This window comes from Equus quagga, chromosome 8 (assembly GCF_021613505.1).
Source record: "Equus quagga isolate Etosha38 chromosome 8, UCLA_HA_Equagga_1.0, whole genome shotgun sequence".
Lineage (NCBI taxonomy): Eukaryota > Metazoa > Chordata > Mammalia > Perissodactyla > Equidae > Equus > Equus quagga.
Window position 1 is genome coordinate 119,347,536 of NC_060274.1, and position 14,274 is coordinate 119,361,809.

The 14,274-nt window shown below is 35.0% G+C and overlaps 1 protein-coding gene across 1 annotated transcript in view; it reads left to right on the forward strand.

Moving 5' to 3' along the window:
• The first annotated feature begins 2,807 nt into the window (after window positions 1-2,807).
• Window positions 2,808-14,274, forward strand: part of LOC124243353 (probable maltase-glucoamylase 2) — an 86,409-nt gene continuing 74,942 nt past the window's right edge. Inside the window, exons 1-4 of the mRNA XM_046668961.1 lie at window positions 2,808-2,913; window positions 6,592-6,600; window positions 6,993-7,063; window positions 14,091-14,214. Coding sequence (XP_046524917.1) covers window positions 2,808-2,913; window positions 6,592-6,600; window positions 6,993-7,063; window positions 14,091-14,214 — 310 coding nt within the window. The remainder of the gene's footprint in view (window positions 2,914-6,591; window positions 6,601-6,992; window positions 7,064-14,090; window positions 14,215-14,274) is intronic.

Genomic DNA, 14,274 nt, shown 5'->3' on the forward strand with positions numbered 1-14,274 from the left:
GTGAAAAAAAAGAGAGAGAGAAAAAAATACTTTGTCCACATAAATTTATAGATTGTCACCTTGTAAATGTTGATTTGCTAGGACTGGGCCATAGAGGAGAGAAAAGACTGGGCGGCTGGGCATAGAAGGTGTCATGAAGACATTGATTACGAAGCTAAAGAGTTTATATCTTATCTGGAGAACTATTGAAGACTTGACTATAGGACAACGCAATGACCCTATTTGTGCTATAGGAAGATCAATACAACTGCAGTGCTCTTAATGAATTTTGGGAGCAGAAAGAGTGGAAGCAGGGAACCATTGGGGAAGCTGTGGTCACAGTTCAGGCCAGAAATCATGGCCTGACTAAAGCATTTCCAGCAGGGGCAGAGAAGAAGGAACAGATTTGAAAGATGCTGGGAAAGTAGTCCGACAGAACTGGTAACTGACTACAAGAACTAACAGAAAGGGAGGAGTCAAAGAAGGTACCTAGGTTTTCAAAGAAGTTGTGATTCTGTTCCTCAAGGTATTAGTTATTTGAGAAGCAGCCAATTTGGAAGAATTGGCAGAAGTTGGGATTAGGGTATGGGTAGAAATGATTTCATGTTTAAACATGTTGAATTTGCTTAAGTCTATGGGACATTCAAGTGAGACATCCAATAAGCAACTGAATGTATGAATCTAAATTTCTCAGCTAGAAAAACAGATTGGATTGTCCTCAGATGTTATTTGAAATCGTATGAGTGGTAGAGCTTGTTCAAGGAGAGTGGTGAAAACATAGGGAATATCAAAATTTAATGAAATAGGGAACTACAAAGAATATTGAAGAAGAGCCTGAAAAGTAGGTGAAAAACCAATATTGAATGATATCAAGGAAACCAAAGGTGGGAAATTTCAGAGGAGGAAGTAATTGATAGTGCTAGGTGATTAAGACTGTGCCCATTGTATTCAGCAGCTAAGTCACCAGTGACCTTGGTGATAGCAGTTTCAGTGGAATGCAAGAAACAGAAACCATGCCAGTAATAAAGGAGGAAGGTCATGCAGACAGTGTGGAATTATCTTTTTGCAAAGTTATCTATGAAAGGAAAAGAAATTTATAATGGTACCTAAAGAAGAACACAGAGTCCTCAACAGAGTTCAGGGTTACTTGGGATCTATTTATGAGGAGAAAGAGTAAGTTCAGAGGGAGAGGTTGATGATGAAAGAAAGAAGAAAGCTAATTGGTGAAATAAGGTATTTTAGAAATGCAAAGCCTGTGAGATTTAGAGAATTGACACAGGATTATGCTTAGGCAAAAGGAGAGAAAACTCTTCCATTGAAAAGAGAGGGGAAAGATAAGAATTTACTAGATATGGATAATTTTTAGAGAAAAGCTTGGGTTGAGAAACAGGGAGATGAAATAGTTTTTGCAAAATATTATTTTGTCTATGATGTAGGATACAATATTGGCTAAGAGTAAGAGTGTAGGTGACAGAGGTTCGGGCTTGAAAAGAAGGATCGGTGTTTGAAATTTCTTCTGTGAAAAATGAGAGGAGCTGGCAAAATTGTCAGTCAGCTTGCAGGCCCAGTAGATTTGGGAGATTGTGAACCCAGTGGCATCTTCATTGGGCCAAGCACATAAACTCAGAAGGCAGATGTTTAGATAAATGGTTTCATCATATGGATTCACTTAGCAGATAAAGGAGTAAGGAAGATGAGAGCAAAAATAGACATTGAGTTCCATGTCAGTTAGGGGTAAAACAGGAGGGGCTAAGAGATTAATATGAAAGGAAAGAGAGACGAAGCCTCAAAGTCATCAAAGAATAAGGAAAAGATGCAATGAGAGAGTAAAAGGACATGAGCTTCTGACCAGTAAATAGGAAGTAGAGGTTAAGAGTTCAGAAGTGGAACAATTCTGGGGAGTGATAAGTTCCAGGGTATAGCCAACATATGGGGCTGATGGGAATTAGAGTGGTGATGAGAGTCACTGAATTTACGGACTGTCGTGAAATCGCGAGGGAATGCTAGATTTACTATAATTAGAGCAGAAGAATGAGTATATATCCAGAATCTGACCTCATTTCATAGATGAAGAAGCATACGTCCGTATAGCTAGAATGTCCACCTGTTATTATGAAAACCAGGACAAGAATTGAAGTTCTTGGATTCCCGGATCAGTACACCCTACAATAGATCAGACATTTTAAAACTTAGGTCTATGAATGATCTTCAGGGCTACTGTGAGCCATCAGATTGACATGGGTTTGTATGCTGTGAACACACAAGCAAGCATTATGTTGGAGATCAGGATTAGGTTCACTTTTGTTACCAGATTATTAAAAGGATTAGTGACCTCTAAATGGTTAAGCATCTTGGCATCATGGCATGGGAACTGAAATAGAAGACTTGGAGTCAAGTTTGGCTACTTTTTCCCTCCATGTGTGTAACCTCCTCTCTACTGTCCAGGGTGGATGTGAAGATCAAAGTGGCATCTGAAAGAGCTTTGTGAGCCATCTCAACCCCCCATCTTTCTTTCTCTTGTACTCTGTTCTACTCCCCCTCTCTCCCACAATTCTTTCTGTCTGATATTTTTTTTTTTGGACAATATCAACCCCTCTACAGACAAAAAAAGGCAAGAGCCCTAGAGATGTTGGATGTACAGATTAGGGTTAATTGGAGATGCTGTGATGAGTAGAAACAAATATTCTCTGGATTGTGTGAAGAGGAATGCTGCTGATAATCAAGTCATCTTGCAAATGAGTTCACAGGTTAATCATGATATATATCTATTCTTTTGGATTGATGGGGCTTTGTGGTTTGCTTTAATCCTGTTATCTGTGTCCATCTAGATGGCGAGGAAGCTCACTGTATTGGAAGTCCTTCTGATTGTCTTCATCATAATCATACTTGCCTTAGATATCCTCCTGCTGCTTCTTGTGTTGGAGAATCCTTCAGGTAAGGGAGATGCTTGTGGCTGCTGGGTTGGAAGGATTGGTAAAGGAAGTCCCTTCTGGATGCCAAAGAAATCATTTTATTCCTTTATTCTTCAGGATCCCACCACATTGCATTATTCAAAATGCACATCCACAACTAGTTAAAGGCCACCTCCAAAAGACGTGTTCTTTTTTCTGCAACTAAACCTTGAATGCTAGTGATATTCAGTCTTCTAAATGCCGTATGATGCAATTTTAACAAGATGAAAAATTAGGCTTAGCAGATGCCTATTCTTTGACTCAGAGTCATGAAAGTGATAGAGCCTTCAAGGAGAAAGAACAGTTGAGGTAATAGTGCCCAATCGTGTTACATTATGGAAGAGGAAATTAGGTTACAGGGACGTTGAGTGCTGATGACCTTGGCCTAAATATATCAATTACAATTAGCCTCCAGCCCATATTCTGATTGAGATAGCTATGATGTCTTCATAGATATCTTTGAAACTGTTCTCTCTCTCACAGAAGCATCAAACAGAATGCCTTCTCCTCCATGCACATATTATTCTCTAAATAATATGGTAGTGCAAAAATATATTCTTAATTAGAATGAATTTGAGGTTTATTCTGCTTGGTGAAGCTCATTTTATGTCTATAAATACATTGTAGATTAAGCAGGTGGTGACAAGAAATCGTACTGACATCAGAGCCCTACCTACTCAATCTCTTTTCATCACCCTTCACAGTAAACATTAAGGCAGTTTCTAGGAACAATTATGACTTTGAAAGATGATTGAAAACCATTGATAGAAGCTATTTTTAGCCTATTACTATTTTTTCCCTATAAAACTTTTTTTGGGTAATAAGTCTCATGAGATTACTATCCAGTGTATATGAGTAAGTAGTTTCTTTTAGTTAGCAGAAAACTGGATCTTCACACTTGCATTCATCCTAAACCATAACCTAGTTAATGCAGAGTAGTCTCACTTTTAACTGTTTGACATGTGGGACTTCTCTCAAGATGTTTTTTGAAGATATGTTTCCATGCCTTGAAAAGGAGTTTTTTTTTGTTTAAATTTTTATTGTAGTAAGAACATTTAGCATGGAATCTACCATCTTAACAGATTTTTAAGTGTACCATACAGTATTGTTATCTACAGATACAACGTTGTACATCAGATATAGAGAATTTACTCATCTTGCATAACTGAAATTTTATACATGTTGATTAGCAACACCCTATTTCCCCCTCCCCCCAGCCCCTGGCAAACACCATTCTATTCTCTGCTTCTATGAGTTTGACTGTTTTAGATACCTCATATAAGTGGAATCATGCATTATTTGTCCTTCTGTGACTGGCTTATTTCCCTTAGCATAACGTCCTCAGGCTTCATCTATGTTGTTGCAAATGAGCAAATTTGCTTCTTTTTAAAGGCTGAATAGTATTTCATTGTATGTTTATACCATATTTTCTTTATCCATTCATGTGTCGATGGATATTTGGGCTGTTTTCACATCTTGGCTATTGTGAATAGTGCTGAAATGATTTCCTTTTTATGAAATGCAAAATTGACATGGGAATGTTAGCATGTCTTCGAGATCTTGATTTCAGTTCTTTTGGATAAATACCAAGAAGTGGGATTGCCTGATCATATGGTAGTTTTATTTTTAAATTTTTGAGGAACTTCCATACTGCTTTCCATAGTGGTCGCACCAATTTTTATCATTCCCTCCGTTAGTATACAAGGGTTCCAATTTTTCCACATCCTCACCAACACTTGTGTTCTTTTGTTTTCTTTATAACAGCCACCCTAACAGATGTGGGGTGATATCTCATTGTGGTTGTGATTCGCATTTCCCTGATGATTAGTGATATTGAGCGTGTTTTCTTGTATCTGTTTTGGCCATTGGTATGCCTTCTTTGGAGAAATGCAAATTTATTTTTTAATCAGCTTATTTGTTTTTTGTTTGATTGATTTTGCTATTGAGTTGTAGGAGTTCCTTACATATTTTATAAATTAGCCCTTTTTCAGATAAGTGATTTGCAAATATTTTCTCCTGTTCCTTATGTTGCCTTTTTATTCTGTGGATTTTTTCCTTTGGTGTACAGAAACTTTCTAGTTTGCTGTCGTCCCACTAGTCTAGTTTTGCTTTTGTTGTCTGTGCTTTTGGTGTCATATCCATGAAATCATTGCCAAGACCAATCTGTTGAATCATTTCCCCTATGTTTTCTTCTAGAAATTTCACAGTTTCAAGAGCCTTATGTTTAAGTCTTTAATCCAATTTTAAAACAAATTTTTATTTATGTCTATACACAAGTAAGTGTAGAGCCATAAAGATAATAGACATATTTTTGAGTTCTTTTTTGAATAGAAACAAAGATACTGAAGGGCACCCATAATGCCCACAGTAACTGCTGCCTCAAGCTTCAGATGGAATTCAGGGTTTTGGGTGGCTCATGGAGCCCATTGAACCAGATCCTACTTCTGACGCTGTTATTTGGGGGAGAGGGAATGTCACAAAGGATAAAGGGTAAAGTAAGAATAGTCAGTGCTGGGTGAAAGTCTTTATTTCAAATGAAGACAATAATATCTTCCTAGCTTACCTCATAGCTTGTTGAAAGTGAGTGGAAAAAAAGCAAAAAGTAAACAAACAAAAAATAAATGTGTGGGACTGCTGGATATCCACAAGTAAGCGAATGATGCTGGATCCCTACCTGACATTATATGTGAAAATTAACTCAAAATAGATAAAAGATCAAAATGTAGGAGCCCAAACTGTAAAACTAGGAAGAAAATATAGGCATAAATATTTGTGACTTTAGATTAAACAACAATTTCTTGTATATGATGCCCAAAACATAGCAACCAAAGGAAAAATAGGCAAATTGGACTTCAAAATGGAAAAATTTTGTGCTTCAAAGGACGCTATCAAGGAAGTGAAAAGACAATCCACTGAATGAGAGAACACATTTGCAAATAACATTTCTGGATAATGGTCTAGTATCCAGAATATATAAAGAAATCTTATAATTCAAAAATAAGAAGAAAAATAATCCACTTTTTAAAATGAGCAAAGGATTTGAAAAGACATTTCTTTATAGATGATCTACAAATGGGCAATAAGCCATGAAAAGATATTCAGCACCATCAGTGATTTGGGAGACGAAAATCAAAATGAAATACTCTTCACATACACTAAAATGTCTGTAACAAAAAACAGATAGTAACAAGTGTTGCTGAGGATCTGGAGAGACTGGAACCCTCATTCATTGCTAGTGAGAATGTAAAATGGTGCAGCCTCTTTGGAAAAAAATTTGACAGTTCCTCAAAAAGTTAAAGATAGAGTTAACCATATTACTTAACAAATCCACTTCTACATATATAACCAAAAGAATTTAAAACGTGTTCATACAAAACCTTGTATGTGAATGTTCATAGCAGAATTTTGTATAATAGTCACAAAGTGGAAGCAACCTAAAAGTACATCGACCGATGAATAGATTTAAAAAGATGTTATGTCTATACAGGGGAATACGGTTCAGCCATAAAAAGGAATGAAGTGCTGTTACATGCTGCAACGTGGATGAACCTTGAAAATATTATGCCTAACTTAATTAGGACTGCATTAAGTTTTAGACACCAAAGGCCACATATTTTATGATTTCTTTTATGTGAAGTGTTTAGAATAGGCAAATCCATAGATACAGAAAGTAAGCTAGTGTTCACCAGAGACTGGGAGCGGAGGGCAATGGGAACTGACCACTAACGGGTGTGTGATTTCTTTTTGGGGTGATGAAAATGTTCTGGAATTTGATAGTAGGGATTAGCTGCACAATTTTGTAAAATATGAAAAACCATTGAATTGTACACTTTAAAAGAGTGAATTTTATGGTGTATGAATTATACCTCAGTGAAAGCCAACCAAACAAGAAGCAAATGTGTTTAACACTTGAAGTGTTCAACGTTGTATGCAAATGTAGATACCAGCTATTAGTGATCATTGACTGGAGAACTGGCTGAAATGCTGTAACTTTGCCTTCTTCTTTCCTGGAACTGTGATTACGCTACAAATGTTCAACTTTGTCCTTTAATTCCTACGCAGATCTTCCAGTGTGCCCAGAGATCCCTGAATCAGAAAGGATAGACTGTGCGCCTGGCCAGGTGGTGACAGAGGTCAGAGAAATGGGCTCCCTGCTGTTGCCTGTTGGGTTTTATTTAAAAGAAATGAGTGGGAAGAAGGTGGTGGTGGAGTGGATTATGGGCCTCTGATTTGTTTGGAATTATTTCTTTCTTACCTTATTGAAACAAACAGCAACACTAGGAAAGTGAGGGAAGCAAGGGAGGGTAAAGGAAAGAGGAGGAGGAACTAACAAAAGTGTTGGCCTGTGGGGTCCAAAGTCCAGCGTGGAGGGAGAGTTTCCAGTGTTGCTAATGTGTCAGGAGTGTGATTCTGAGGATAGCCATGGAAGGGTTAAATTCTGACTATTACTTGAGGATAGAAGCTATTAAGCACAGAAGGATAACTGAGTCACTTGTAGAACTCAGGTGACTCATTATAGCAAGGGCCTTCTGGAATCATGTTACTGGCAAGAATATCAACTATTTGAACGCTGCTTAGTTGTGACTTACGAATTTATCATAAAGGTTTCGTATTTTTAGGTTTTATTCTTTTACGCTGTATTCTATGTCTCATAATATTCTATTGGGATATTAATTAGGACTACATTAAATTTTAGGTTGAATTTAGGCAATATTGATATCTCAGTAATTTTGAATCTTCCATTTTAAAAACATAGAAAGTCTCCCCATCAACTTTTTTTTTTTTTTCGATGAGGAAACTTGACCCTGAGTTAACATCTGTGCCAATCTTCCTTTATTTTGTTCTTGGGATGCTGCCACAGCACGGCTTGATGAGTGTTGTGTAGGTCTGTGCCAGGGATCCAAACCCATGGACCCCAGGCTGCTGAAGCAGAGCACGTGAACTTAACCTCTATGCCACCAGGCTGGCCCCTCAGCTCTTTTTTTGTATATGTACGTTTCCCAATTGAGTTTTATGTTCCTCTTAGTATACATTTTATTATGCATGTATTATGAAGTTTTTTTCCTGGCTATTTCATATACATAGTTTCTATTGTAGATATAATCTATTATATTTGCTAACCAGTGCTTCTTTTATTACAATGCTTCTTTTATTAATAATGATTATTTTATATTTATTATATTTATATTTATATATTATGTTAAGTTATATTATATTATTTATTCAACTTAAGTTTCCTATTGTTTCTAAAATGGTTTTTATAGTTTTCTTTGAGTTATTAAGTATACAGTTATATCCTAGGCAAATAATGATACGTAAGAATGGAATTTCCAATTCAAAGGATATGTAAGTGACTATCTTTAGCTGATATTGCAAAATAGTTTTTCAAAGTATTTGTACAAATTTACACTCCCTCTAGCAGTATATAAGACTTCAGTTGCTCTACATCCTAACCCACTCTTGATGTTTTCCCCTTTTTCAATATAACTATTTTGTAGTTTTAATTTGTATGTCACTCATGACAAGTGAAGTTAAATACCTTTTTGTATACTTATTGGCTAGATTGACAATCATATTTGTGAAGTGTCTTTTCAAAATTATTTTTTCCCAGTTTTTTCTATTGGGCTGCTATATTTTTAAGCCTTGTAGCAGTTATTTATATATTCTGGATACAAATCTTTGTTACATATATAAATTTTAAGTATCTTCTTACTCTATAGTTTGACTTACAACTCTCTTAATGGTGACTTTAAATGAGAAATACTTCTTAATTTTAATAAAATTCACTTTATCAATTTTTAATAGTGCATTTTGTATTCTACTTAAAAATTCTTGCCTACTCCAAGGTTAGAAAACTATATTCCTATATTTTCTCCTAAAAGCATTGTTGTTTTATCTTTCAAATTTAGATCTTTAATCAATCTAGAATTGGTTTTTATGTATGGTATCAGATAGGAGTATAAATTATTTTTTTCCTTGAATTTCTAATATACCCATCACCACTAACTGAAATAACCATCTTTTTACCTCTCCATTGTAGTGACACTTTTACTGTAAATTATACATCTTTATACGTGTGGATCTGTTTCTGGAATCTCTGTTTTTTTCGTTGTTACTATATCTGTTCTTTTGTCAATACCATATGCCTTAATTACTATAGCTTTACAATAGATCTTGATAAGTGGTTAAGTCCTCCAAATCATTCCTATTTTTCTTCAAGATTTCTAGCCTATTCTGATCCTTTAGATTTCTGAATAAATTTTAGAATCAGCTTATCAGTTTCCTCACAAAACTTACCGGAAATTTGGTTGTGATCACACAAAATTTACAGATTAATTTTGGGAGAATTTTCATCTTTACAAGAGTGAATACTCTAATCCAAGAACATGATATACATCCCTCTATTCATTCAGATTTTTATTTTTGAAGTTTTTGGTATAGAGTTCTTGAAAATTTTTTCCAAATTTTTTCTATTTGATGTTTGATTTTATTTAAGTATTATTTTTGAATTTTAATTTTCCATTTGGCTATTTTTGGCATATAGATTTGAAATTGATTTTTGAAATATTGATTTTGTAAGAAGACATATTCTTATATCTACTTGTTATTTCTGCTAGTTTGTCTATAAACTCTTTTGGACTTTTCTTATATAATAATGTTACCTGCTAATAATGACCGTTAAAATTTTTTTCCAATATGCCTTTTTTTCCTTGTTTTGTAATGCCAAGGATCCTTTTTCCTTCTAATTTTTCAATATAGTTTGATATATTGTATTTAAAAGACAATATGCCACTACAGTAGGTTTCAGAAAATGGAACTTTCTGGAGACTGATTTTAACTAAACATAAGAAATAACTTTGAAGTAAAAATTAATTATAAAGGTGGAATTTCTGATTTTGGAAGAAGTTGGCTACACATCATTAACAGAATTTAAGCATCCATCAGAGACTTTACTGAAAAAAATCCTTGCATCAAATGGAAGTTGGATTAGATAATTTTCAAGTCAGTTTTCAATTCTCAAGTTCTGTTAGTCAATAACTTCTGAGGGGGAAATGACACAAAAATCTACTTGGAAGATAGCTGGAGAAAACTCTTTAGAAAAGTTTATTCCTTAGGAAAGAATAGAGATAGGTAGACTTGTTATGCGTCAACTGCTGTAATCCAGACATGAGTTTATGAGGGTCTATGTTATTGTGGTGACAGCAGAATTGGAAAAGATGAAGGAAGATATATCTCTCTCTCAAAGGTTTGACCTTCAGTGTCTGGGATACTGGTACTAGCTTAAAACTGAAATAGGGATGCTAGGACAAACTGCAGGCAAAAATATTGTGTTTATCTGGATGTACTGAATTTCTTGTCTTACTGCTTTTTATAGAGGTCTATAGACTTTGGAACACCTTATGGCAATGAAACTGATCTTTTGGACTCTACAGATTTCACTTTCAGTGGTAGCAGAGGTACTCAATGTCTGCCTCAGACTTAGGTAAAACAGTTATCCAGAGGTTATCCGAGCCCCAAACTTTCTCCACTGATCCCCTCCAGTCTTTTCTGTTCTCTGAAAAGGATGAGGCAGAACTATCAATTATATATATGGAAAATTAAAGAGTACATTTAGGAAGATTTTACGGTTATAATGTGATTGCTTTGTTTATAATAGGCATGAAACATTGATTTAAGTTATATTCATATTGTGGTTTTTCAGAGCAATTACATCAGATGTTAACATGTGAAATATTTGTTAATGCTATAGTACCTTTTCCAAACGAGTAGTTTTGTGACATACTCTGTTTTCTTTTAATCACAAAATCTATGCTGAGTACATTTATTTAATAAGAAAGATTCAGACATTATAGCTATGTACAGTATAAAGTGGGGAAGTCCTTATTCATAATGCTTCCTCTCCATCTCCAAATTCCCTTCCCACAGTCAATAGCTTTGTCTGTATCCTTTTCTTAACCTTTCTATGCTTTCGAACATATTTATACGTTTCACATATATTTATATATTTTTGTTTTAACACAAATTTGATTTACTATATGTTATTTTATAACTTGCTTTTTAAATTGAGAACATTTAAATGTACCACATTATCATATTTTAAAAATACTTTGCTTCTGTTGAGGTAATCATAAGATTTTCTTTTGTCAGTGTTGCGAATTTCATTAAAATATTTCTTAATTTTGAACCATTCTACCTTTTGCCTGATAAACCTTACTTGGCTATTGTACATTAATTCTTTTAATATGCTAATGAATTTAAATTGCTAACATTTTGTTAAAGTTTTATATGCCTACATTGTTTAAGTGAAATTGGCTTATGTATTTTTGTTTGTTTTTTTGACTTTCTTTGTCCAGTTTGTTGCCAGAATTATTCTAGTTTAATAAAATGAATCAAGAAACTTTGCATCGTTTTTTATGTTCTGAAAAAAAATACGTGAAATGAGAATATTCTACTTCTGAAATCGTCTAGGCAAGGTATCATTTTTTTAGGGAAAGTTCTTTGACTACTGCTTACAATTCCCCGTGGCTACTAGACATTTCAGATTTTCTAACTCTTCTTATCTAATTTTGATTATTCGATATTTTACTATTTAAACATCCGAATTACAGTTTCACATTCATTGGGAAAAATTTGTACAGTTTTCTCATAATTCTTATTTGTATCAAAAAATCCTATTTATCTGTTATTCTCCATTTTTGTTTTGAATCTTGTCTCCCTCTTTTTTTTGTCAAAATAGGACTTGATAAGATATTCATATTTATTTGATCTTTTCAAAGAGTCTCCTTTAGATTTCACGATCTGCCAAACTAATATGAAAACATATCCTCACACTATAGTAATCATCAACGTGAAATCATAGCAGGAATTGATACACACGCCATTGGAGTATAATAGGAAGCCCTCAAACACATATTCTTATTCTCACAAACGTGCACTTAAATTTAGTTTAAAATAAAAATGGCCTTTCAAATCAGTAGTGGAAACAAGGTCTGTTTAATTAATGGTGTTTGTCTCACTCGCTGACAGCACTGTCATGTGGACTTAGGTGAACGATTGCAACAGGGCAGGCGCTCATTTCATATTTTGAATTGATGACCGCAGATGCTTGCTTCTTTCCTCTTTCATTGATTATTCCTTTTACTCTCATTAAATTTTCATGTAGATTTTGTGGGTTTATTTTGCTCTTTTATAGTTTCTTGGGTTGCATATTGAGTTTTTCACTATATACGACCTCACTTTCTCTCTGTCATGATCCTCCCTTCCCTCACCTGTGCTGTCTTTTCACTCCTTTGGAATCTCCTACTTGAGTGTTGTTGTCTGGGTCCATTGGTCTCTTCACTTATCCTTCCTTGCATACTTTCCGTTTCTTTATCTTTGTGTATTATGTTCTGGGATAATCCTAAACTTGCTTTTTAAAAATTCTTTTTTTGTCTTGACACTTTTCTCTTTTACTGTTTCCTTTTTGTTATTCAGTCCAAATATTAAGGAGTTTTAAATCTTGTTGTGCGATACCCTAACTTTCAACACTTTTTTTAAATGGAGGCAACAGTTATGTACCTGTCTCTGAAGATAATAATTCCATTTATTTTGAAGACTTGTGCTGTTTTTTCTGTTAACTGTTTCCTCTAATTTGTTTCTTCTGTTGTTAAGTTTGATGCCTTTCTCTCATGGTGTTGGTTTCTCTCAAATGTTTGGTGGCTCTTGACTGTCATCTTTGATTTAATTGTCTATGATGCCTGTCCTATTTACCTTGGCTTACACTGAGTATTTAGGAGGGAAGGAAAGGACTGTGGGAGAAATATGGGGACTTTCCTGATGGTGTAGAGGGGGCAGTTTATTAGCTGGTGCATTGCATGCCTTCTGGCTCTCAATGTCTCTCCCAACTCCCTTAGCCTCTGAACAAATAATTTGGGATGCCCACCAGTTAGCGAGAGCTAACCAATAGCCATAAGGAATGTTGGATTGGGCAGCTAAGCATTCATACTACAGCTTCCCAATTAATCATCCAAAACTATATTCCACGTTCTCTTCCACTTCTCCACACTGACTTGGCTTGAAGAAATGTTTTTTCTCCTCTTGTGTTTTAAGCTATGAATATATTTTTCCCTAGTGTTGATAAATCTATTTTCTATGTTTGAGGAGTTTTGTAATATTTCTAGTCTGCCATATTGCATTATATTCTGCTGTTTTCTAGTGGATTTGGAATATTTTCCTTCGTGACACTTCTGTCACTTCATGTAAATTTAGTTGGGTAAAAAGGTGGCTGTCTGTGTTTATTTTAACATTTTGATTCAATTTGCCACCTATTTTATTTATTATAACAAAACATTTTTTTGCATAAATTAATCTGAAAGTTGTAAGACTTTTCGAAATTACATCTCAGCAAATAATAATAATTTTAAAAATCCATAATCAAACCACGCTGAGAAACCACATGCCATTTATTTTTGCCTTGTGGACACTGGATTTTTTTATGTCACCATCTGTCCTAGTTCTATTTTAATTTTCTCTGTTTTCCCTTGCTTTACTTTCCTTACTTTTTAGAAAGGCATTTCTTCATGCCATATTGTTAGCCATTTCTATGACTCTTCTTTACGAGCATGTCACAACTGCTTGGTCTTGCATCCCACTCACTCATGGATATTGTGTGCCTCCAGCTTCATCTCTCTTACTCTGTGTTCTTGGCACAATGAACTGGTGATTTTTCTGAGTCTGTCATGCTTGCTGCTTTCTCAGCTTGGAATACTGCTCTGCTGTTCACCTGTCTAACCCATCCTGGTGCATTAGGACTGGATTTACCTTTTACCTACCTAGAAGCCCACCCCATACCACTTGCAGTCTTCTAGGCTGGGTACAATGGCTGGTGTGTGTTTTCTCTTTGCCCCTGGGCACACTATTGGGGCATTCATTTCATCATACAGTAATTATCTGTAAGTTTGCTGAAGGCAAGAATTGCGCCTTATTTATCTGTATTATTAGTTCCTTGTCTAGTAGGTCATAAATGCATATTGGATGCCTGGATAAATATATGAATAAAAGAAGAATGAATAAATGACTGAATGTAATTATGACCTAACAAATTCTTCTTGGAATAAAATTGTTTATAGATCAGTAGACAATACCTCCTTCGTTTCCTATAATGCTAACTCTATGCCACAGGCTGTCTGCAGATGGCAACATAAATGCTGCTGGAAGCCTGGGTCAGATGCTGATGTCCCTACATGCTTCTTCCCCAGGAACTGGGGCTATAATGTCAGCAATGACTATAAAAATACAAGCGCAGGTGAGCACTGGCTTAATGTTGCCCCAGGGAACAATTTTTTATGGTCTGGATAAGTTAACT